This window comes from Colossoma macropomum, unplaced genomic scaffold (genome assembly GCF_904425465.1).
Source record: "Colossoma macropomum unplaced genomic scaffold, Colossoma_macropomum, whole genome shotgun sequence".
In the NCBI taxonomy this organism is placed as follows: Eukaryota; Metazoa; Chordata; class Actinopteri; order Characiformes; family Serrasalmidae; genus Colossoma; species Colossoma macropomum.
Window position 1 is genome coordinate 33,765,429 of NW_023494786.1, and position 27,211 is coordinate 33,792,639.

At 41.0% G+C, this 27,211-nt stretch overlaps 1 protein-coding gene across 1 annotated transcript in view; it reads right to left on the reverse strand.

Moving 5' to 3' along the window:
• Nucleotides 1-6,955: 6,955 nt before the first annotated feature.
• ptbp1a (polypyrimidine tract binding protein 1a) overlaps nucleotides 6,956-27,211 on the reverse strand; it is a 31,883-nt gene continuing 11,627 nt past the window's right edge. The window contains 15 exon segments of the mRNA XM_036565414.1: nucleotides 6,956-7,488; nucleotides 10,414-10,491; nucleotides 10,740-10,804; nucleotides 10,806-10,957; nucleotides 11,836-11,928; nucleotides 15,113-15,146; nucleotides 17,179-17,342; nucleotides 18,904-18,957; nucleotides 18,960-18,983; nucleotides 19,102-19,282; nucleotides 21,157-21,267; nucleotides 23,314-23,466; nucleotides 23,592-23,738; nucleotides 25,595-25,767; nucleotides 25,899-25,965. Of these exon segments, the coding sequence (XP_036421307.1) occupies nucleotides 7,356-7,488; nucleotides 10,414-10,491; nucleotides 10,740-10,804; nucleotides 10,806-10,957; nucleotides 11,836-11,928; nucleotides 15,113-15,146; nucleotides 17,179-17,342; nucleotides 18,904-18,957; nucleotides 18,960-18,983; nucleotides 19,102-19,282; nucleotides 21,157-21,267; nucleotides 23,314-23,466; nucleotides 23,592-23,738; nucleotides 25,595-25,767; nucleotides 25,899-25,965 (1,629 nt within the window). The 3' untranslated portion in view covers nucleotides 6,956-7,355.

Consider the following 27,211-nt stretch of genomic DNA (forward strand, 5'->3'; position numbering starts at 1 on the left):
AACACCCATCTACTGCATTTATCATTGGTCAGTTTCTGAGCACAGGGCTGCTGTTGTCCAGATGTTATGAGGGCAGTGGTCCACTTTCAGCACAGCAGTGACACTGACATGGTAGTGTGTGTGGTGCTGGTATAAGTGTATGACGTCAGAGTCACTGCTAGGCTGAGAGTGGACCACCACCCAAGCCAGGATCATCTCTGTGTTCAGAAACTGACCACTGATGGAACACCAGAAGATGGACAATACAAACTGAGCATCAACAGATGAGCTGCAGTCTCTAACTGTACACCAGCCAGGTGGAGCCACAACAGAGGGGTTTCTGATAAAGTGGCCAGGGTACAGATTCCAGTAGGCATGTGTTGCTTAACACTAGTAAACAGGCTGTTATTGATATCGTGTCTTTAAGACTGATGCATATAAATGAGCTGTGTTCTGATTGGCCGGCCTGTATTGTGCCTTATTCAAACAGCAGTCCAGGCTGAAACCAGACCCCCAGCCTTTCCAAAGCACTTCCCTGGAAGTGAGCAGCTCAGGCTCTGGAGGACCATCTGAGAGAGGCTCTCCATTCACTTCAGGCTGAAGTCAGTCCAAAAATAAAGGCACAGCTGAGGAGTTTTACATCACCATACGGCCCTGTCCTCCTCTACAGACACTGGACTGTCTGTCGTTTTATCCACTCGACCAGCACTTTATACCTTCACAATTAACGTTTATCCACGACAGTACAGGAAATGTGATGAAGCTGCAACTCGAAAGACTGAGCAATCATTTAAACCCTATATTTCATCGAAAATACTACAAAGACAACATTTCAAATGTTTAAACTGAGACATTTTATTGTTTTTTGAAAAACATTTGCCCATTTTCAATTTGATGCCAACAACAGGTTCCAAAAAAGTTGGGATGAGGGCAACAAAAGACTGGTAAAGTTGTGTAAAGCTAAAAAAAACCCACCTGGTGGTTGATTGACAACAGGTCAGTAACAAGATTGGGTATAAAAGAGCATCTCAGAGAGGCTTTCAGAAGTAAAGATGAGGATGACGTCTTTTTCAGGGAAGGCCTTGATTATTTCAGCACTACAATGCCGAACCACATTCTGCATGTAGTAAAAGAGTCCGGGTGCTAAACTGCCCTGCCTGCAGTCCAGACCTGTCACCACTGAAAACATGTGGCGCATTATTAAATGAAAATTACGACAAATGAGCCCCTGAACTGATGAGCAGCTGAAATCCTGTATTAAACAAGAACAGGAAAACATTTCAGTTTCTAAACTACAGCAGTGTCTCCTCAGTTCCCAAACACTTACAGAGTGTTGTTAAAGAAGAGGGGATGAAACACAGTGGTAAACACGCCCCCGTCCCAACTTTTTTGGAATGTGTTGTTGGCATCAAATTGAAAATGGGCAAATATTTTTCAAAAAACAAAATTTCTCAGTTTCAAGATTTGATTTGTCTTTGTACTATTTTCAATTAAAAACAGGGTTTAAATGATTTGCACATCATTGCATTTTGTTTTTATTTACATTTTGCACAAACTATTTTAGAAATGGGGTTGTAGAAGCTCCTCATTAATACAAAGAACAGAACGGGTTCAGCTTACAATAATATTATTACTATTACTGCAACTGCAATAAAATAGATTATTTACAATTACTGTTTATTTTATAACTGAAGATGTGTTATACCCTGTTAGACATGAAGGTTCTGTTCAGGTATTATAAAAAACCTGCAGTAGCCCTAAACTGTTTACCACTATTCAAATATACACTGTTAGAAATGAAGGTTCTGTTCAGGTACATTTTACGTTCATCAAGGTACAAACAGTGTAAATGTTCCCTCAAAGCTCCAACAGTGGTTTTAAGGTCTGATTGTGATCCTTAAATAAGTTTTTCCAGGTGAAAAGTTTGTATTTGTACCTTTTCATAACCGAATGTTTTAAACAGAACAGTAAAATAAAAGCCTGGAGGCGAGACGGGGTGTGTGGAGTCAGTACAGCTTAGAACATATCATTTCAGTGGATTATGGTTCAGTTATGTTCCCTGACTGAAGGTACTGAGATGGAGCCTTGAGGGTTCCACCCCAGTGAGAAGAGGGGAACTGACCCAGTGACCGTTTAGTACCTTTTCTGAGAGTGTAGGTAAGAACAGAATCTACACACTCAAATAGCACAAAGGTGAGAACAGTTATTCGCTTTAAGAACGTCACGAACCTGATGCAGCTTTTTTCTTAGAACCTTTCTCAAGAACACATTTAAGAACAAACTCAGGAAGATACTGGAGAATGAGGCCTAAGGAGTGTTTGGAACACTGTGCTGGAGTCACGAGTTTGACTCTTAAATGGTTTATCTCCAATATTAAAACACAGGATCTTCTCAGTTAATGCTGGGAGATACTCCTCTGCATCTGGGAATACAATATCTGGGGTTCCGCAAGGCTCCATTTTAGGCCCTCTCCTTTTTTCGCAATACACTGTCAGAAATAAAGGTTCTGTTCAGGTACATTTTTTGTTCATCAAGGTACAAACAGTGTAAATGTTCCCTCAAAGCTCCAACAGTGGTTTTAAGGTCTGATTGTGATCCTTAAATAAGTGTTTCCAGGTGAAAAGTTCGTATTTGTACCTTTTCATAACCGAATGTTTTAAACAGAGCAGTAAAATAAAAGCCTGGAGACGAGACGGGGTGTGTGGAGTCAACACACGCCTTTTGCTCTGAGGGAGTAAAACAGACCTCTGAGTTCTAATATATACCATCAAGGGCTGAAACAGTCCTAACAATGTTAGCATGAATGGGCGGAGCTAAAGTGCTGTAGGCTGAATAGATTCATGACATCACAACACAAATTTAACTGAATTTACATGCACAGACTGGGTTCTGAAGCTTTCTAATACAGTGCCTTTGGGGACAAATGCACCTCTTTTATATGCAGAATTACGATCTATCTAAATAAAAAAAATCTGCAAAACTATAAACACTAATTCTACTTCTATTCCAGAAAAAATAAAGAAAAAACAGTTTTTCTTTAAATAAACAAAAAATTCTGGAAAAATCCTGAAGCAAAAGAAAAAAAGCAGGTAGTGAATGAACGGTGAGTAAAAAGCTGTGGAAAATGAAGATGTTATTGAAGGAAAAACAGCACAGAAACCAAAGACGAGATGAAAGTGCAAAGTAACGAAAGATTTATTGAGAGCAGAAGAGAACGAAGCAGCGTCGAAGGATGGCTGTTTTCATGGAAGAGGGGCATTTACAGGTACTGACACATCGTGTTGGAATATCTTTAATAATCTGTGTAATAAAAAACATAAGTATTGCTCTACAATGAGCCGAGTTTACGCCGCCTTTATCAAAATATACATAAAGATGTGTGAAAAACAGGTACTTTTTCTTAGGAGAGCAAAAGATGTGGGGAAATTAATATTCACCTATAGAAAAAAAAAGACAAGATGTACAGGCCCAACAACTTCATGGCTCCCTGCTCCCTACATAGTGCACAAAATGAGCACTTACACACCTAAACAGTGCACTATGGGTCAAATAGAACAGTATTCACCACTGAGCTGTAAGCTGCACACATCACTAACGTTCAGTGCTCTGCTTAGTCAGTATCATGACTCATGTAATGGACTATGTAAGGAGTCAGGAGAGCCTGACATTCAGCCAAAAGCTTATTCCAAACAAAACAGGGTTTCAAAACAAAACAAAAAGGCCACCAGGGGGCACTCTTCAAGATTTTGTTTTGGTCTCATCACTCATAAAAAGCTATCTTGAGAACTTGTAATGTCAAAAGAGTGACTGAAGGACATTAATCAGATCAGGAATTAAACTAATTCACACTTTAAACCTATCCTAGATGGACACCTACACCCAATGTTTTAAAATTCTCCCCCTACGAAAAAAAAAAATCCAAAATGTTCTAAAAGGAATGTTTAATACAAAACAAAAAATGAAGGGAAAAGGGAAAAAACCCACACTGGTCGATAACTTGGCCCCCACGAAGTTCAAAGATTCTGATAACGTCACAAAAGTGCCAAAAAAACAATTCACACACGGCGAGAGGCGCCTGAAATTTAAGACATTGTGTATTTGTAAGACATCGTGTGACATAGAGGGAAAAAAAAACAAACAAATCAAAACAGTATTTGCTACAAACAGCAAAAAGACTTCACGACTTGGTCTGAAAGGTCCGAATTCACTCAAATGTAAACAAAAATGAACAGGGCTGGGTATCGACCGAAATCAGCTCTGCTGTAGCTTCTTTTATTGCATTGCAAACTGAAAGTTGGTGTGGCTTCAGTCAGGCTGTGAGACGAAGGCAAAAAAGGTGAGATGAGCTGCTTTTTCACTGCTTATAGGCTTTAACTTCTGGGCCTGCGCTGCTGCCATGGTAACGCTGAATGATGGCGCACGCGCAGCGGAAAAAGCACATGAATTCTGATATTTTGAGGGCGTTTACACGCACTTAAAAATCTGATCACTGCTGAAAATCAGATTGTCACTAATCCGATCAATGCATTTACATGCACTTGAGTAATCAGATAATGGGGAAACTGGGTGTACATGAGTCAGACAGTAATCAGATTTCAGCTTTACCACCAGCCAAACTCAAACTTCATGCAGTGCCTTTTTTTTATTTTTTTTAAACTTCGCGCCACTTTACCTGAAAATATGAACATACATCATCTAGAAGATGAAGAATATTTAAATCATTCATTTCATCAAGAATGTATTTGGTTTCAGTGTTGCTCCAAAAGTGTTTTGCTGCATCTCGCGGCGACGCTGCTCGCTTATTTCCGATACCGCTGTCCGTTTTCGCACGTGCTCAGACTGAGAAATCCGAAAGAAATCAGAGTAAGAGTTTACAGCACTGAGAAATCTGATTACTGAGCTAAAATCCAGCCTCTTTATCAGATTTTTAAAGCGGATTTCTAGATCGGAGCATGGTGTTTACATGACTATTTGAATAATCAGATGACTGCAGAAATCCAATTATAATCGGATTATCGAGTGCATGTAAACACACTCGCTGAGGTCGCATGGCCACAAATCAGATACGTATCCGATCTAGTACCACATATGAAAGTGTCTCAGGCTGGATTTGAAGAGATCAGATGTGTGTGTCCACACAGCCCTGAAAACATCAGATCTGACTCACATTAGGGCGAAAAATCAGATTTGCACCACTTCAACCTGGTAATGTGAACGCAGCCTCAGAGCGGAGAAAGTGGGGCATTTATGGACTAAACGAGCAGCGCTGACGTCAACATGCATACGGAATGCATCTCAGACAGCCAATCAGCAGCCTCGACCGTGGAACAAGCATGCCAACTGACTCACTGATGCCAACAAACTGACTACTGAATTAGAGACGCACAATCTCAGTATCGGAAGATAATTTCTTTGGAAAAAACTAAACTACTGACTTTGGGTGTTTAGATTTGCCCAATATTTCAATCTGATACCTGATGCATTAACTGCACTCCAGAAGTCTGATTTCATTTATTTCACTACAAATAAACTTAGTGTCTCTGTAATTCAAGCTGATGACGTCACAACACCTACACTTTACATACGTCCTTTACTGACGCTGACTGATATGAAAAATCCCTATTTAAGCAGATACATTTCGTACACTAAGAGCAGTGAATTTTGATACCCAGCCCCAAAAATGTCAAAGATTTAGCTATAAAAATTGTGTACACTGATAAAGAGCAACATAAATGCCATTTTTTGCCTCGTTTCAGGGCAGGAAGAAGCCCTCACATGTAAAAGGCTTCATCCGTAAGGCTTGCTGTGGGTTGAAGCTGCCGTGTACTGAGCGTTGGTACAGATTCTCTGCTGAACCACTGAAGGCAATGAACAGAAAAACTACAAGCTGGGTCTCCAAACGTGACGGAGACGAAGCGAGCTAAGGCACAGTGATTGATGGGACAATGCCCAAATAGATCTTATACAGTATAGAAACGATACAAAAGTGTGTGCATCTAAAAAAGATTCATAAATGGAATGAAAACTGCTATATAGTCATATAGGAATACACTTTTAAATGAAGATAAGGACGAGAACCCCAGATACAGCACAACTATCACAGGAACAAAGCTAAGGGATTTAAAGAAGTCTTTCCTAATCATATATTCTGAGGAAGTCCTACGAATGGCCACCGTTTGGAGTTGTAAGAACTGTATGAACTAGCAATTAACACGGACGACAGACGAAGGGCCTGATCTGCAATTTAACCTGAAGTATTTCTGTATTTTATGAACACGAAAAGGCCTCAAACTCTAAAATCCACCATGGATATAAATCAAAGTCCTTTCTCAGAACTAGAATTAAGGCTAAATGCACTTCGACACCAATTAAGGCACAGCATTTTTGAAAGGCAGAATTGATGGGAAGAAAATAAGCATACAAAGGAAAAAAGTACCAGAAATTTAAGTGGTACGATTTTCAAAACTACAACAAATTGAACTTTGTGTAGAACAGCCGGGCAACCTGAAATTGGGTGGGTTTTTAACGACCCGCCCTGCAGAGGCACAGAGTGTAAACTAGGCAGCACATCAAGGATCCCAAAACAGGACTACGTTTCCCAGAAACCCCGTAGGACAGCCACTATCGCTACACAGTGTGCATCATAAACCATATAATATGGAAGACTGTTTAGACCAGCTGAGTATGAGAGGTTAAAACTATTACTTGAGGTTTTCCCCTCAAAATAATGACTTACTTCCTCAAAACTGACTTATTACGTCAAAATTATGAATTTCAAAATGCATTTAACTAAATAATGGCTTAGTTTCCCTTAACTTTGACTTACCAGCTCATAATTTTGACGTAAATACTGTGTCAAAATGAGTTATTACAACAAGGAAGTTATTAGAAAATAAGTCATTAGTCTTAAATTTTCAGAAAATTTTAGAAAACTATATTTTAAGTTCAAAAAAGTTGCAAAAACTGGCAATTTTTCCTCTTTAAACTGACAGAAACAGCTTCCATATAATACAGTGATGACTGATACGCTACAAAGCTTCAGTGAAATGCAGCGCTGCTCTGCACCAACATCAGTGACTAAGCTAAGTCTAAGAGAAGAAACCAGCAGAGAGAGGAAAAAGAAAAAGCTCCATCAAACCCAAATAAAACGCTGGGTCTTCACGGTCTCCTCTGATCTATTGGTTCAAAAGTGGCATCTTAAATAGACAAGCATACGTGTGAATATAGATTTAAGAAAAAAGGAATGATAAAGTGTGTCTTGTGGAAAATCCACAGCATTATAAATTGTGGAAGGCTTTAAGTTTGGTCTAAAGTGACAGTCTCTCTTTCTCAAACCCCCCCCCTCCTAAAACGCTCAGCTCCTGACTGCCCCGCCCTCAGATGGTGGACTTCGAGAAGGAAACGCGGAGGTGATGGTTCTCCCCCAGGTCGTGATTGTGGAACTCGATCAGCGACTCGATCGCCTCCTCTACTGAGCCCATCTGGATGAGCGCCATCTTGTGGTCTTTCCTGAGGGGAACAAAGGAGGAGTCACTTAAAAGAAAAGTAAAAAAAATCAGAAGTACAGTTTTCCCTCTTTACCCTAAATGTAGCTGGCAGCCCAGACATTTATGCTTTTTACACTCTTAAAAATAGTTCAAGGGTTCTTTAGTAAAGAAAATGGTTCTATTTTAGAACCCATGAACACTCAAAGAACCCTTTGCATGCTTAAAAACATCTTTGCATCACAAACTTTTTTGAAAAGAGTTCTAAAATGGCACAAATGAGGTTCGTCTACTGTTACGATGTCAAGCCTGAAACGGTAGAGGAACCCTTTTTGGTGCTACACAGAACCCTTCTCTACACAGAACCATATAAAATACATTCTCAGTCAATCTCAAGAATTTCATGATACACAAAATCATTACAGCATGCAAAGAGTTCTTTGAGTGTTCATGGTTCTGTACAGAACCAATTCTTTTTCCTATAGAACACTTTCCATAATTAAAGGGTTCTCTGCATTGTGAAATGGCTCTTCAAATCGATGGAAAATGTGCTGCAGACAGTTCTATATGGAAGAGAGTTCTATATAGCACCCAAAAGGGTTCTTCCTTTGTTACAAGCTTGACATTGTAACAGTAGAAGAACGCTTTTTGGTCCTACATGGAACATCTGCGTGATTAAAGGGTTCTTCGCATCGTTTAATGGTTCTTCAGGTTGATGGACAATGTTGTATTTGTTTCTACATAGCATCAAAAAGGTTCTACTGTTATGATGTCAAGCGTGTAACAACAGACAAACTTTTTGGTGCTAAATAGAACCCTTTTCAAAAAGGTTCCACATAGACCCATCTGAAGAACCCTGTCACGATGCCAAGAATCCTTTAATCATGCAGAGGGTTCTTTGAGTGTTCATGGTTCTATATAGAACCACTCTTTTTGCTAAAGAACCCTCTGCATGATTAAAGGGATCTTTGCACCGCGAAATGGTTCAAATTGATGAAGAATGTGTGGAAGATGGTTCTATATAGAACAGGGTTCTATGTAGCACCCAAAAGGGTTCTTCCTTTGTTACAAGCTTGACATTGTAACAGTAGAAGAACCCTTTTGGTGCTACATAGAACAGTTGCGTGATTAAAGCGTTCTGTGCATCGTTAAATGAGCTATGAGGCTAATGTAGCTAACAAGTAATGGAAGCTTATGTACACCAATTAGCATGGTGCTAACTGCGTGACTAGATCAGATACTCTCGTCCAACAGCGTGGAGGTGTTCAGCGTCTCTAATAGACTTCATGTGGTTTCGGACACTGAATGACTCACTGATCTATAATCATGGACTAAAGCAGGCACAGTTCAGGCTGCTGTTACTGTTTTAGCTATGCTGATTTAATTAAGTCCATGTTTACAGATAACAGTCTGTCATAACACACAATCAAGTCTTACAGGCCCAGATCAAGTTATCGGCCTCTGGGCACAAATATTTGGTGGGCCTCTACCTGACTGTCCCTTGTGTTGCTCAGGGAACTTCTTATGATGTCGAAACAGGTTATATGATGCTTATCGCTGCTGTCGGAAGAAAACCTCGCATCTCCAAAATGGGTAACTTTACAGGAGAAGGAAAAAACATACTGTACTTTTAATGTAAGTCAATGGAACCAGAGTTTTTTCCATGTCATTTTGGGTCGTTTCTTTTGGTCCATTCTTCATGAAATTTACACACAATGTAAAGAGCAACAGGCATCTTCAAATTGTCAAAAACTGAAAAACGACAAAAACGGAGACGAGGTTTTCTTCCGACAACAGCGATATGTGGCACCATAATGGCAGCATACTAACTGCAGTCACCAGCATCAGCCTATGTTTTCCAACAGAGACAAAATAATGAACATTACTAACATATTAATGAACACATGTTAAACCCAACAACTAATGCAACACTATAAAGCATATGTTCGCTCTTTACCATCAAAACAGCTAAATAAAAAAAAAGACGGAAAACATCAGCAAACTTTGAAACCTCCATCGTCCAGCTTCCTAACCTAAAGCACGCTGCGAAGTCGGGCGCGGACAGTGTTTCTTTCCATTTATATCTTACCTCTGAGTATCCTATTCTGCAGCAACACTGACGTGGTGGTGGTGTGTTAGTGTGTGTTGCGCTGGTCCGAGTGGATCAGACACAGCAGTGCTGCTGGAGATTTTAAACACCTCAGTGTCACTGCTGGACTGAGAATAGTCCACCAACCAAAAACATCCAGCCAACAGCGGATATTTTGAGTGAGTGGACACTGTTTAAAAACTCTGATCCACTCGCACCAGCACAACACACACTAACACACCACCACCACGTCAGTGTTACTGCAGTGCTGAGAATGATCCACCACCCAAATAGTACCTGCTCTGTGAGGGTCCATGGGGGTCCTGACCACTGAAGAACAGGGTAAAAGGGGGCTAACAAAGTATCAGAGAAACAGATGGACTACAGTCTGTAACTGTAGAACTACAGAGTGCACCTATATAGTAAGTGGAGCTGATAAAATGGACAATGAGTGTAGAAACAAGGAGGTGGTCAGAATGTTATGCCTGATCGGTGTAAGCTTCCTTTACTTGTTAGCTACAATAGCCCCGTAACTCCAGTGCTAAACCGTGTCAATAAGAATTTTTGCCAAGCTATTCCTTTAAATCATTTGTATTTTTTTTAATTAATTGGCAACGTGTGATGCCTGAGGTAGGTTTAAGGTAGAAAATGTCTTTCATGACATTCTGGCATATTTTGTTCTGTAAAAAGAAGACAGGAATGTTATGATGCAGGTGGTGGGGTCAGGGTAAGTCAGAGTAAACATTCTCACAGGCCAACTTCGCCCCACAGGCCACACTTCTGGCAGCCTTGCTTTAAAACAAAGAAACGAAAATAAAAGCTTAAGCTCTAGTGAGAATAAAATTCGATAAGGAAACCTACTGGAAAAACTTGAAAGCCTTAACCGTTGCCCCTGAGCTCCGAAACAGCACTCTGAGATCTTCTTCACCAACAGAAGGTCTGGGAACGAGGGAGAGAAAACGCTTAGATTCAATGCATCACATTTATACTGTCAAACACTCCGTATCACTTGTATTGTCCTAGTTTTAAGCCTTGGTTTCAACTGCCTGAGCAGGACATACCAAATTCCTAACAAATCTGGTGGTCGTTAGATAAGTTTAATACGTTATTGCTAACAGAGAATTAAACCTGAGCTGATGGGAGGGGTCCGACAAAGTCAGAGGTCTACATAAAGTCGAGGAACTCACGGGATGTTGGAGAGGTGCAGGGTGGAGGAGGGAGGGAAGATGTTGGAGTAGTTTTTGGAGCCAGGGCTTTTTGAAGCGGTGGAGAGGAGAGTTGCTGTAGTCCTTGGTGAGCCCCTGGTCCTCGTGGCCTTCGCGGGGAAGCTGCACTGTGGTGTGTTTGGACAGGGTGATGCGCAGAGCCTTACCATGGAGCTTCTGACCGTTCAGGTGACTCATGGCTGAAAGGGACAAAGTCCATTCACCAAAAGAGCCAAGCAACACGGCTAAAAACATCCCGTCGAATGGAAAAGGCATGACCTGCACAGCGTGTGACCAAGCCTGTTACTTTCCTACTAAATAATATTTTTAATGCGACTGCATTTTCAATTCATCAAAATAAAATTTATTTTAGGCTACGTTCACATTACCAGGTTGAAGCGGCACAAATCAGATTTTTTTGCCCTAATGTGACTCAGATCTGATGTTTTCGGAGTTGTGTGGACACACAAATCTGATCTTTCCAAGAGCCACTTTCATATGTGGTCCTAGATCGGATACGTATCCAATTCGTGGTCATGTGACCTTAATGTGACGCTCAGATCAGAATTCATGTGCTTTTTTTCCCTCCGCGCCATCATTCAGCGTTACCATGGCAGCAGCGCCGAACAGAAGTTAAAGCCTGTAAACGGTGGAAAAGCAGCTCATCTCTCCTTTTTCTCCTTCGTCTCGCTCTAATAATGAAGCTGAGAGCTGATCAGAGTTAATGATCTTCTCAGCGAAGCTCGTTCTGCTCGTTAGTTTGTGCTGATGATGCACGTGATTCGTTCACGTGACGTTGCTGAGTAGGATAAGCTCATGAGGGTCATTTCAGGACGCCGGTTCGTCACATTAATGACAGATTTGAATCACTTACCTAAACGAGTGTGAACCATCGTGTCAGAGAGATCGGACTTGAGCAAAAAATTGGATTTTAGCAACGAGGCTTGTTATGTGAACGTAGCTTTAGGCGCTTCTGACTCCTAAAAGTCTAAAAACGTTGTGGTGAGACTGTCCAATGCATGCAGATTAAGTGATCAGTTAAAAAATGGTTTATTATACATAATTTAGGTGACCCTACCTAACTGGGCTTGTGTTCCATCTGCCATCTGCACCAGAGCGTTCTCCTTTTTGTTGAACAGGATCTTCACTCTCATGACGTCACCATAGACACCTTAAAAAAAAAGGGAAAAAAGTATGTTGAGGCTCTTACAAGAACTGTCCACAGTAATTAATCATTAGTGGATTATAAATATTCTCTAGGTCCTCAAACATTAAAACCTAATGATCATTTTTATATAGAAAATGATTGCTGTAGAGCATGCACTAAACTATGAACTCTACTTTCCTAACAGATGTTCCAGAAAGACCATCCTTCTAAATCTTTGGGTCTGATTCAATGTCGCCAAACGGCTATTCCTTATTCTACCACTTGGTCTTGAGGGAAACCACATCAGTAATTAATGTTTCATTTCTAAAGAAGATTTTGAGCTAAAATAATCTGGTACAGCATAATCAATCATACGGTAACTGATTGAAGGAACATGCAAACAAATCAAAACATGCAAATCCCTAAAGATGGCTACAGTACGTCTGAAATTGGATGGAGGACATGAGTATGATCTTAGAAAGGAGCAAAAAGATGCAGCATTTCAGTCCCAGAGCACCATAACATGGAATAGCTGCAAAGTGAATTTTCAGTTTGCAGCCAAAGCATCAGAGGACCAACCCCCAGCTCAGCACAGTTAACAGCCAGAGGACTAACCATGCGGCTACCAGCAGAATCCCCCATGTTTGTGTTCTTTCACAACTACTGTTGAAGTTGGACAAGCTTTACAGCATCTATATTTCAAATTATACAACAGTTAGTTCCGGCCACGCAAGCTGATTGGTTGAGAAGCGTTCTAACTGTGCTGTTATTTCACCACAACATCACGTTTTTTTCACGAACGCTGTATCACTCCGCTGAGCCGCCGTCACTAAGCAACGACTCTGACAGCTGTAGGAGACGCTCAAGACATTCGAACGGTTTTACTTCTTACTTTGCCACAAACAGAAAACGGACACTGTTAAGATCACATTTGACCGACAGCCGATTTGGTCAGACTCTGAAGATGAGACGACACTAAATTCCCAAACTGTCATCACCACTGAGCAGCTTTTCAGTCGGCAGCTGTGACAGAAGAACAGCTAAACAACCTGGAATCAGCCAGAAATGAACCCAACACCATTCGCCAAACAGGCTGTAAGATGCTTTACAGACTGGCTGGAACAAAACAACATTAATACTGATCTGGCAAAAAATGATCTAAACTTGATATTGCAGCAGTTTTATGGCTCAGTCTGATTTGTCAGACTCTGAAGATCAGACTACACATTTGGCGAATGGTATTGGGTTCATTTCTGAGCTCATTTTTTGGAGCTCTGTAGTTACTGATCAGCAGAGCGTTGGTGTCTTTTATGCTCTGTGCTCCTCAGCACTCGGCGACCCGCTCTGTAACTTTACGTGGTCTGACACTTCGTGTCTGAGTTGCTGTGATTCCTAAACGCTTCCACTTTTCAATAATACACTCACAGCTGATCGTGGAAAATCAGGAGGGAAGAAATTTCGCAAACTGACTTGTTTCAATGGTGCCATCCTATTACAGCACCATGCTCAAATTCACTGAGCTCTTTAGACCCATTCTTTCACTAATGCGTGTAAAGGCTGGGGGCTTAATTTCAAAAACCTGTGGCAATAAGACTGAATGAAACACTTGAATTCAGTGATTAAGAGGTGTGTCCCAATACTTTTGTCCATATAGTGTATGAAAAAGGAATCTGCTTCCAGCACCAGTTAGTTTCCAAGCTCAGCAGCCCTTTCACAAATACAGAGTGCAGAGTCCACCTGGGTGAACTTCAACCTCAGGAATTCACAGAGTTTAGAAACCTGAACTAAAAGACAAGACAGGCTGCGGTATCTAATTTCTGGGGAAACAAAAAAAAAAAAAGGCTAGGCAATTTATCAAAAATATATCAATACTTTCAGAATATTGTGATGAATCTCAATGTGGAAACACGTGAAACAGATAATGCACCAACAGCACCAAATAAAAAACTGAATACAATGATTCTGGTATATACACTGATCAGGCATAACATTCTGACCACCTCCTTGTTTCTACGCTCATTGTCCATTTGATCAGCTCCACTTACTATATAGGTGCACTTTGTAGTTCTACAGTTACAGACTGTAGTCCATCTGTTTCTCTGATACTTTGTTAGCCCCCTTTTACCCTGTTCTTCAGTGGTCAGGACCCCCATGGACCCTCACAGAGCAGGTACTATTTGGGTGGTGGATCATTCTCAGCACTGCAGTGACACTGACGTGGTGGTGGTGTGTTAGTGTGTGTTGTGCTGGTCTGAGTGGATCAGACACAGCAGTGCTGCTGGAGTTTTTAAACACTGTCCACTCCTACCTTGTCAGTCCACCTTGTAGATGTAAAGTCAGAGACGATAGCTCATCTGCTGCTGCACAGTTTGTGTTGGTCATCCTCTAGTCCTTCATCAGTGGTCACAGGACGCTGTTGGCTGGATATTTTCAGTTGGTGGACTATTCTCAGTCCAGCAGTGACACTGAGGTGTTTAAAAACTCCAGCAGCACTGCTGTGTCTGATCCACTTGTACCAGCGCAACACACAATAACAAACTGCAGTGCTGAGAATGATCCACCACCCAAATAGTACCCGCTCTGTGAGGGTCCATGGGGTCCTGACCACTGAAGAAAAGGGTAAAAGGGGGCTAACAAAGTATCAGAGAAACAGATGGACTACAGTCTGTAACTGTAGAACTACAAAGTGCACCTATATAGTAAGTGGAGCTGATAAAATGGACAATGAGCGTAGAAACAAGGAGGTGGTCAGAATGTAATGCCTGATCGGTGTACACACATGAACAAAGTATGTCCTGTGAATAACTTTCCTATAGCCATTAAACAGCCGATGTATTTTCCCACAATTCTCCAAATTTTGCTGGATGTTTAACATAAACAATTTAATATCATACAAACAGTAACCCTTATTTTGACAAGAGCTGGGTGCTACAGTCTTTTACGCTGAATGGGATTTTTACCAGTGTTCTATCAAGCTTGTCCAACCTCACAACAGCAGGTACTAAAGAGCACCTGAGGGCGAAGCCTGGATGAAACGGTTGCGCTGGATTGAGTTTGAGAGAAAGGTCTGAAACGCTGCACCTTAAAACTCTCCACACTAAAACCCACAAAACGAACCAAAACAATACTCATCTTAAGATAGAACAGTTAAAATATGAAAAAACACAAAAAGGGCAATTAAAAAAGGAAGATGCCAATGATAACATACCGAAAAGAATAAAGAGGCATTGGGGCGTAACGCTCTTTAAAGACAGCAGAGGAAGGCAGCGGAGGGAGGAAGGGACAGGAAAAAGATCGGAGGCAGGAGAGTGGAGGTTGAACATGTCCGCAGCGAGGCAGTTCCACAATGGCGAAAAAACGGTGGTAGGATCATGAAGGTGGGAGATATTTGTTCATGATGGAAAAGTAGGAGGGGAGGGGGAGGTAGATGTAAAAGAGAAGGACATCCAGCAGAGAAAAATGGGATGTTGGTCATTTGTGGGTAAATGTATTGCAGAGTGTAGTCCAATATTGTAATGAATGGAGGGGGTGGTGGGTGGTATCAGTTGAGTTTGGAGGGGAGGGGGGTAAAAAGGACGTGCAGTCAGTTGGCAAAAAGAGAGTCCAGATGAAGATATTAAAACAACAAAGGAGAGGGAGGGGGGGAGAGGGGAAGGGGTAGGGAGAGAAACAAGAGAAAACAAAGGAAGTTTAAACAAAGAAAAAACACAAGGTCAGTATACACAAAGAAATGTAGTGTTCCAGTCACAGCAGAACTCGCTAAAATTAAATGCCTCTCACTAGAGGAACACTAAGAAAAAGAGAGAGGAGAAAAGATTAACAATGAAATACAGAAAAAGGCAAAGAGACAATATAAAATCACAGATCTAAAGGAAGACTATAAATGAAAAAACGTTTCAGATGACTTGAGACAAGAGTTAAAATGTTCAGAAAAAAAAGCCATCGGTCCCTTCTCTCTGTTATAAACGCTGTTTTGAGGACTTAGCCAAATGTTTTTTGTAAATTTCGGCATAATTAAACGGTTGAGATGTAAACAAAGTCGTTCAGAGTGGCTTGGCATGAAACACTCCCTTCTGGAGTTCACAGTGGTGGTGATAGGAACCAGACGTCCACCTCTAAAAGCTCCTTCACAGAAAGTTACTACATCAAATGGTTATGAACTCACTTCGATGTCAGACATTGCCAATTATGCTCGTGGGTATATTTCAATTTTTCTATCTGAATTTACATGCCCAAATCGTAAGGCAAATTATTCAGTAACTATTTATTAAATAACTAAATTATTAAAATAACATTTTTTTTAAGCTCCTCTCAAATTAACAGAACATGATTTATGATCATAAACATACTGCTATATGCTTACAATCTACTGCTGAAAGCCAAAAATCTTAGACGCTCTTTGTATTATTTTTATAAAAGTAATGTTTACAGAGCAGATCACTGAAGAGACGCCATCTGTGATCCAGTTCGTAGCTCAGATTTGTGGAAAAATGGGTCGACTTTCAGTAGAAAAGTTCAGCTTCTTTTATTATAAAGTTTTAAAATTACATCACCCATCTATTTGACTGGAAAGAAGACAGTTACAGCTCTCATACAACCCCCACCTTTAGAATGTAGCTTATGAAATATGAAAGTTATGAAGAATATGACGAAGTGCGTTTTGGAACCACCGGTGGTCCCAAGGAGTTAAAGAGGTTGATCAAAAAGATGATTTTGGATTAAAATGCATTATTAGAACGAAACTTCAGATTTACTACTATTTTACAATCAACACTCCATATGAACTCAGAAGACTCGTGTAGGTTCACTGGTGGTTCTGGATAGTAAATAAAATGTCTATAGTTGTGTTGTAGTCATGGCGACCCCTGGTTCTCATCACCACCACTGTAAAGACCTCTGAACCATTTCTCTACAATCAAACCACTCTGAATGACTTTGTATACATCTACTAACTTATAGAGAAACTGGGAAATCAGTTGATTTTTTTAATGGCAGAAGTCATGAAGCGAGCTCCTTCACCATCTACCCCACATGGACCAAAATCAGTGATACAGTTGGTATCAATAGGAGGTTGTTGTGATTAATGAGTGACTATTTTGGTGACTAGAAGCTAAATAAGTAAAGAACTAAACTCTGCAGAAACTGAAAATCAAGTTTTATTACCAAACCAAATTATCCCTAAAATAATTTAGTGAATGGTGTATTAAATCGTCCCCCTATTCAGGCTTATATGATCTAATTACATATACGTGTGGAGACTCATGTAGCACTAACCTCAGGGTTGAGGTTGCTGACCAGCAGAACGCTGTGTCCTCCAGGGCTGAGGCCGGACAGGCCGAGGCGTCCGGCAGCGGCGGCCGCAGCAGCAGCTGCCGCGGCAGCACCGGGGACGCCGAGAGAGGCCAAAGCTCCAGCAGGTACACCAGGCAGAGACAGACCTGAGGTTGGATACAGGACTGTTAGCAACATGCAAGAGAGCATTTCATTAACATAAACAGGCCCAAATCATCATATGCCAGAGTATTAAAGCATACCGAAACAGCAGTATTCAATGGGTGCATCATTAGCATGTACACCGGTCAGGCATAACATTATGACCACCTCCTCGCTCAGTGTCCATTTTATCAGCTCCACTTACTATATAGGTGCACTTTGTAGTTCTACAGTTACAGACTGTAGTCCATTGATCTCTGTATTAGATGGGTCCGCAAACTGTTTGAGACCAGGGGCCGTGTTACAGAAAATTCTTAAGTCTGAGATCTGCTTTGTTGCCATGGCAACTTCAGTTAAGATTGAAGTTAAGGACAGAAGCCACTACAGAACAGTTCTTGAGTCTATAAATCTTATCCCATTTCCAGATAAGAAAACTGTATTACAGAAACATCCTAAGTTGCCAAAATATCCTAAATATTTTCGTAACTTTAAGATAAACTCAGAGCGTCTTAACTTCTGTTTAACCGTCTGTTTCTATTGTTTTAGGCAGTAAGAGGCGGCACAGTCCACTATAGCGTTTTAAAGATCTCAGGCGCTGCAGACTCGATCTCCACCGCCCCTCTGATCACCTTCGTGTGTTAATGTTGATGATGAAATATTACAGTGATGGTGGTGAATAATGAGGAGACGGAGCTGAACGTGTGTCTGTTTATTAGGAGGAGTAACGTTAGTGCGCTCGGCTAAAGCGTTTGGGAAATGGAGACTGAAACTGTGGGGCAGTGACTCTGATAAACAGCAGGGGGCGCTGACACAATATTCTTAACTATCAGTTTATCACACTTTAGTTTTATCTGACCCTTTTTTTACATCAGTAACGGTAGCTAACGTTAGCTGTCTGGCTAACTAGATTACGTGTTTGTTCCAGCTGTTTGCGCATGGTTGGTTGCCAGGTAACAGACAAGACAGTTGATTGTCGACTTCAATCGAGTAAGTTAAGATTTCCTAACTTGAGATAAGAAAAGATGCTGTAAGATTAGATTCCTGAATTAAGATCAGATTTGCTTCTGTAATACGGAAAATCTTATCTTGACCTGTCAGATCTTAAGGAGAAGAATCTTCTATAATACGGCCCCTGATGAATATGTTGCCTCCGTCTGAGGTTTAAGAGAACTTTTTTCCTATTATCATTACTGAATATCAACAAAACCTTTAAACCGAATAAATCATTCGTTTCTCTACATGTTTAATCCTGATCTGCTGGATGGAGGATCTCCGGGAACACAGCTCCAATCCTAATCTGACGCACCTGATCCAGGTAATGAAGGCTTTCAGGGGCATCTGAATATTAGAGCCAGAGCTGATGGATCTGAACTCTCCATGAAAACCATGATTGGGACTGTCAGCACTATTTGGCTGCAATGCTAATAAGCTTCCATTACTTTTTATCTACAAAATAAACCAAAACTTATGTAAATAACAGACACCAAACATGCTTTGGCTGATTGACAGCATGTGCGGTAAAGAGGGAAACAGCTACAGTGTTCATGTAATAAAATGCAGACTAACCTGCTGCCTGCTGGATGGCAAATGTTGGTGGGAACCCATGTGCACCTGCATAGGAGCAGCTGAGATTATACCAGGAGCTGCTGCAAGGGGTAAAAGTGAGGTGAGAAAGACAAATGCAGAAGTAAAGTGAATTTCCTCTCTGCTACACAGAACCAGATCCCAGAAGCAGCACTAATCCAGTTTTATGGATGTTCTTACTGAAGGCGGTAGCGGCCATGGCCTGAGGGTCGAGAGAAGGCTGGCTGTCTCCGGTAGGCAGATCCGGGCGAGTGTAGTCGCGGCTCTTGTCGTTGTTGTACTTCACGTTCAGGCTGGTGAGCTTGGAGAAGCTGATGCGCAGGGTGCAGCAGGCATTGTAGATGTTCTGCCCATCTAGAGACTAGAGCCCCAAAGTGGAGGAAACAGATGAGATTCAAACACAGGAAATTCAAATCCACTGATAGACCACAGGAGCAGCCTTAAAATGAACACCGACTTTTCAAAACTTCAGTCTTATTAAAATGCTCAGATGTACATCAAGTAATTCAGAGCCATTTGATGTGAAACATGTAAATCTAGAGAAACTTTCAGATGTTTATTTTTTTTTACAGTGCTGATAGGAACCAGACGTCCACCTCTAAAAGCTCCCTCACAGAAAGTTACTACATGAAATGGTTATGAATTCACTGCCTGATGCCAAATACATTGACTTACAACAGGCCTCCAATAAAATACTGGTCAAAAAGTTACTTTAAAACGCATTTATGGTGTAGAGAGAGAGAGAGAGAGAGAGAGAGAGAGAGAGAGAGAGAGAGAGAGAGAGAGAGAGAGAGGGGTTGACAGAGAGATGGACAGATAGACAGAGACAGAGAGACAGACAGACAGAGAGATACAGATAGACAGACAGACAGAGATAGAGAGCTAGACAGATAGAGAGACGGACAGATAGACAGACAGATAGAGATAGAGAGACAGATAGAGAGATAGACAGAGATAGATAGAGCGCTAGACAGAGATGGACAGATAGACAGAGACAGACAGATAGAGAGAGAGACAGACAGATAGAGAGAGACAGACAGATAGAGACAGAAAAAGAGATAGAGAGATAGAGATACAGACAGATACAGAGAGAGAGAGAGAGAGAGAGAGAGAGAGAGAGAGAGAGAGAGAGAGAGAGAGAGACAGACAGACAGAGAGCTAGAGACAGAGAGAGAGATAGAGAGAGACAGACAGAGAGCTAGATAGAGACAGATAGAGAGACAGACAGAGATAGAGTGCTAGACAGATAGAGAGACGGACAGATAGACAGACAGATAGAGATAGAGAGACAGATAGAGATAGAGTGCTAGACAGATTGAGAGATGGACAGATAGACAGAGAGACAGACAGATAGAGACAGAAAGAGAGATAGAGATAGATAGAGATACAGATAGATACAGAGAGACAGAGAGAGATAGAGAGCTAGACAGATAGAGAGATGGACAGAGACACAGAGAAAGACAGATAGAGATAAAGAGACAGACAGATGGACACAGACAGAGAGATAGAGATATATAGATAGAGATACAGATAGATACAGACAGACAGACAGATAGATACAGAGAGAGACAGACAGAGAGACAGAGATAGACAGATGGACAGACAGACAGAATCCCAGAGGGAAATTCCTCTATTCCAGCAGTACAAAGTACAGTAAAGAGCCAAACAAGGGCAAAATGAACAGGAGAGAAACTGTCTTACAGTATTTACAGCTGCATAAACAGAAAGTAAAGATAAACAATAGAATAAAATAAAAAATATAAAAATAATGTGCAGTGGTATGCGTACAGTACTGGAAGGCAAAATGAGCCCCCAAAGAAAACAGTTTGACATCTAGACACATGTAGGTTCACCGTAGATTTTATATAGCAAATAAAAACACCTTTTGTGTTGTGACCCCTGGTTCCTCTCACCACCACTGTAAAGAAATCTGAGTCTCTACAGTCAACCATTTCACACCAAACCACTCTGAACGACTTCGCTTATGTAACAATTTTAGAAAATCTGGTGAAACGTCCCTTTAATTCAGACCATATTTACTATTAACCCGTTCTTAATTTAGGCTTAATCTGAGACTGTGACTCGAGCCATGGATTCATGAAAGAGTCCTAATAAACCTTAAATGTTTAAACTCAAAAACTGTATTCTTCAAATACCTCTTAATTTCTTTACCTTTTTCCTAAAAACGACTAATTTAACACACTACCTGCGTTTAAGGACCAACGCTGCACTCACCAGTTTGGCATGCTGGGCGGTCATGGCGTCTGCATACTGCACAAGGGCCTGGAACTGGTTATTTTTGGTGAAGGTTATGATCTTCAGCACTGTGCCGAACTTGGAGAATATCTACAAAAGGCCCAAAAACAAATAAGCATCAGTCAATAAAATGAACCATCACATTTACAGCAGGGCTGCACCATATATCGTTTGTCTATAGGGGATTAGTTACACCATCAAACAGCCTTGATCAGTTTTAAAGCCCTTGAAATAAACATTCAAAAATCATGTCGTTTTACTTTACACGTCTAAATAAGGAGCATTTCTTTATTCGGGAACCTATAGAACTTCCTACATACCACAGTTCGTTTGGACTGCTAGAGCCCCACATACACCCCGCCCACCATCAACCACGTCATTTAGCTTTGCTTAGTAAAGATCGACGATTTTTGTGGAATCAATAATCATCTTTAAAAAGCGCCCCAAGCCAGAAGGGTTTAAGGATTTAAAGTATGGACTTTTAAACAGCATCAAATCCAGACTGGAACTCCATGGACACTCTGTAGAAACGGAAAACCTGATCTGAGGCAGGAATAGGGCTGAACGATTTGGGGAAAATATCTAATTGCGATTTTTCTGACCAATATTGTGATTTAAATGCAGTAATTTTCTATAAAGATGGCCAAAGATGACCAAACTGTCCTTTTTCTGGCATGAAGCTTGAACACTTGTGCATCAGACTACCAGTTAGTTGTGATGGTTGTGATGTCACATATACAGAACGTGGGTGTTTTGATGCTTCTGATTGGTGTTGCTCATCTACAGGCAGCTTACAAGCTGTGTTAGTTGATAATGTATTATATACTAAAATTTCAGCTCTAGGCAGGACATCTGTAAACAGAGCCAACACTGCTTCAGCTGCTGGAAAGAGTTTGCTTGAAAACAAAACGTTTCTCTCAGCTCAGCCGAGTTTGCAGAATAAATCTAAGGTAAATTTTTATTTCATTCATCAGCTGAGCCTCAGAATCACTCTAAAAACAATTACTGTGGCTGATTCTGCATTCCTGGTTGGTAAGACTGCCTGCTCCGTTGCGAGTTTGAAGGAGGTGCGTTAGTGGATGGTGAATTCATCGTTTCTGTTCTAAGTTTGAAGGGGTTGGGTGTCTGGACAGGAGCGACTGAACATTAGTGCCATGCTGCTGTGGTGATTCTTGTTCAAAACATGCCCAAAAACAGGACTGGTACATTTTTTTCCCCTCCTCGTTTTTTTTCTCTGAAGTGGCTTTGATGGGAACTTGTTTTCTTCAAACCTCTGGCATGACGCAGCACCTCCTGAAGCTAAAAACAGCCTCTCTCTTTCATCGGTAACATGATGCTACTCTTTGCAATACTAATATCAAGGCTTGCAATAACCAAAGAGTCCCAAACCTGACCAATCACAGATGATGCATACTTTTCTGTAGGTGTTCAGGTGCATCAAGACATTTCACACATTTTACAAACACGTAAACAAACAAGTAACACTTTACTGCAGGGTACCGTTCATAAGGCTACATGACACCCACATAAGCTTGTCATGACAACTGAAATAACCATACATAAATGTTTATAAATGCTTAATCCAATAGACATCATCTGTCATAAAGGCTACTTTCGCTAACTTTGATAAAAATTGGCAAACGTAACCTTTATAACGAATTAACGCCTATTGGAATAAGTATTAATAACCACTTATGTAGGTCTGTGTCAGCTGTGATGACAAGCCCATGTAGGTGCCATGTAGCCTTATGAACTGTATCCTACAGTAAAGTGTTACCCACATAACTAACCTACATTATAGGCATCCACAAAAGTGTTTGTCTGTTAGTGTTATTCGGTTTGTTCAGTAGGCGAACTGCCTTGCCCAGCTGGTAAAGCTGTCAGACGCTTGTAAACGCTCTCATTTAAAACTCTAAAGCCAAAACAGATTGTTATGGTTTTGTTTATAGCCAGCAATGGCTTCAACAGCACATGTTCTCCGGTGTTTTTTAGCAGCTGTGTGCGGTTTTGTTACTAAATCTACTAGAACCCACAGCAGAGACAGCTTCAAACATTCCCATCGAATTCAATGAACATTTGTGTGCTGACCCCGTCAAGCGAACTGTGGTAATCTGATCAGGGCCGACTGATGAGTACCTGATGCAGGACATCCAGAGTGACTGGGTAGAAGAGATTCTCCACAATGACTCTAAGCACAGGGCTCTGGGTCCCTGAACCTCCATCCACACTGCTCAGAGACACGCTGCCCGTCTGGACTGCGTTCACCGCCTGCAGTGCCGCCTGCGCCCTCTACAGAACGGGGAGGAAACATTAAGTATGACAAACTACATCCATGTACTCATGATTCACGACGATAATGACGGGGTTTTAAAAAGAAAGTTTGCTCCACAAGCTGCAATTTGCACCTGACTCACCACTTGGTTGGGCGAGTTGTCCGTCTTCAGCTCCTTGTGATTGGAGTACTGCATGAAGACCGGGTGGTTTCGGATGACGGGGGTGACGGAGGAGTAGTAGCTGACCATCGTCTGAGCAGACTCTTCTGTGTTCATCTCCAGAAAGGCCTACAGGAAGGTCACAAAACACAGAACAGGTTCTTATTACACTCGCTGACTCACTGAGGTTTGGGACGGCCACAGAAAACTTCAAGCAGTGAAGACAACAATCCAGTAGATAAACATAATTATGTGTTGCTCTGTTTATCAGGAGAAGAGGAGGAAGTAGGACAACGATGAGTCAACATTACTGCCATAATGTTGAGGATCTGGACAAAATAACACTAAACAACAAATAACACTATGGAGAAGCTGGGGGGCATGAGCTCGGTTGATAGGCAGTTTAAATAACTATTAAGCTTGCTGGTTAAACACCACAAAGTCTTCATTGGCTAAATCCAGCAGTAGCCATCACTTGCCTAACTAGCCTTGAAAGCTCACTTTAAGACAAGAAAACTTACTGAACTGCCATGACAGCAACTACCCTGATGCCAAATTAAACATCTGCATTAGGGGTGTCAAACTCAACCACTAAATGAGCCGTATTAAAAAAAATCTCCACAAATCTGTGGGCCAGAGAAAAAAGTGTTTATTTCTTTAATTAATGTTGTGCTGTAACCCGAACTGGCCATTGTTTATTCAAAATATGCAGAAATTCCAGCAGAAAAATATGGGCACTTGTAGTAAACCTTGAAATATTACATGAAAACTTGGAATATTCTAAATTTAAACGTCCCCAGGAGCAAATTCATTAAGACTTGGGCTCAATTTCTGAGCCACAGAGCTGACGTTCGGTGTTCATCTGGGTCGAACCGCAGCTGAAATGCAGATAGTGCATTTGGTGATAAGACTGATGTGGAATTGCATAGAATTGTGTAAAATTGAGGTGTAACCACTGTCCTATAGATTGCTGTTGGGGTAGGAAAGTCAGAGTGTTACGCTGCAGTGCATGCTGGGGACTGCAGTGCAGTTCACTGTGAAACGGACTAATATTAATACTAAATTAAAATACTTTTGTGGGCCAGATAGGATTGTGTTGTGGGCCTCATCTGGCCTGCAGGCCTTGTGTTTGACACACTTTCAGAAATAAATTTACGAACCTCCTGCTTTTCATTTTGTTGTTCTGTTTTAAAACACTCAGTTGTGAAAAAGGTACAAATACGAACTTTTCACCTGGAAAAACTTATTTAAGGTTCACAATCGGACCTTAAAACTACTGTTGTACCTTTGAGGGAAGATTTACACTGTTTGTACCTTGATAAACAAAATGTACCTGCACAGAACCTTTATTTCTAACAGTGGGGGAGTCCAAATAAAAGCCACTCTTCAAATCTCAGTAATAAAGTCAGATTTAATTCAAACAGATCGTTTAATGCACTGAATATGATACATTTACATTATCTTCGCCATTATCAGTAAGACTGGGCAGTCATGGGCTGGAGGTTAGGGATCCCCTGAGCCGACAGTACGTGACAGAAGTGCCCTTGAGCAAGGCATCTAACCCATAGGGCTGCCCACCGCTCTGGGCAGATGTGTTCACTGCCCCCTAACGTGTACGTCGTGTTTCACTGCACAAACGGGTCAAATGCGGAGGGGAAATTTCCCCGCTGTGGGACTAATAAGGGTCACTGAATTAATTTTAGATTAACTGAATATAATAAGACTAGGTGATGCCAACGATTCATATTTTCAGACTCAATAGAATTTTTAATTCTGTGGTTTTCAATATATTGTGTTTGTAAAGTTTTGATTGTATAGAGATCTAATTCTATACAATTCACAGATTAGTTTGGCTTAAAAATACCATTTAAAATTTTCATGGTTATGTTTTCCCCCAAACTTTAGGCTGAAAGAAAACACCCAGATGTCCAGGTCTGACCACTGACTGTGGTTCCCATGAAATACAGTAAATGAGACACGCATACCTGGTTCTTTCCCTTGAGCATCAACAGGTTGGTCACTTTGCCGAATGGCAGCCCCAAGGAAATCACCTCCGCTTCGTTTATGTCGCTGGGTAATTTGCGCACGTGGACGACTCGAGACGGAACGCCCGGACTCCTGATGTCACCTTTAAACTTCTTACTGTCGTTACCATTGGCTGAAAGGTAAAGAAGGACTAAATGAAGGACAATTTCTTTAACAATGACAGAGCAAACAACAACCTGCAGTGTGGGAAAGACATGAAACAAGGCAATGAGCCTAGTTTTGGTAGGTGCTGCAAACACGTACCAGCTCCTGAGCTCATGATATACGGTCCGTTGGATATACAGGAGGAAAAGAGTTCGTCAGATCCCCTCTGGAATGGAAACAACAGACAAAAGTTAACTTGCAAGAGTCTCAGCACCTCAGTAAGGAAAATGTGATGCACGGAAAAGAATTCAAATCCAGGACTCTGGACACACAGAGACCAAGGCTGACCAACGTCCATTTATAACAGCCTTTTATAGGCCTGGAAAATGTAATAAAAATTTAATACATAGAACAGGCAGATTGTAAAACATTCAATAATAATGGTGATGGAAGAGAAACGATATATTATCTGACATTTGGGGTCTAAAAATAGTACAGACACAGAAACGTCTGAATCAATTGCTATTATTTAAATCGGAATATTTTTAATGTGCATTAAGCTAAGGGTGGGCGACATGCCGATACTGCGTCATGATACACTCCCTTAAAAATATCACAGGTCAACAGCTTCGGAATATCACTGAGAGGTTCAGCCCTTTAGGCTTCGCAGGTGAAAATTCTTCATAACGTTTGTGGCGTCAGTCGAGAAGAACTTAGTTCTTTATCAGAGGAAGCAAATCATGCTACACAGATTATGAATATGAAGCAGTAATCACTCTAATAAGCACTAAGGCAGGGGAGACAACACTGTTTTAACACTACAGATGCTTCACATTACCTAAACCGGGATTAATGCCGGCCTGAGTCTCTGAACCGGGATAAATCCCAGCCCAAGTATCTAAACTGGGATTAATCTCAGTCTAAGTATCTAAACTAGGATTAATCCCAGCCCGAGTATCTAAACTAGGATTAATCTCAGTCTAAGTATCTAAACTAGGATTAATAGCAGCCTGAGTATCTAAACTAGGATTAATCTCAGTCTAAGTATCTAAACTAGGATTAATAGCAGCCCGAGTATCTAAACTAGGATTAATCTCAGTCTAAGTATCTAAACTAGGATTATAGCAGCCCGAGTATCTAAACTAGGATTAATCTCAGTCTAAGTATCTAAACTAGGATTAATAGCAGCCTGAGTATCTAAACTAGGATTAATAGCAGCCCGAGTATCTAAACTAGGATTAATCTCAGTCTAAGTATCTAAACTAGGATTAATAGCAGCCTGAGTATCTAAACTAGGATTAATAGCAGCCCGAGTATCTAAACTAGGATTAATAGCAGTCTGAGTATCTAAACTAGGATTAATAGCAGCCCGAGTATCTAAACTAGGATTAATAGCAGCCTGAGTATCTAAACTGGGATTAATCTCAGTCTGAGTATCTAAACTAGGATTAATCTCAGTCTGAGTATCTAAA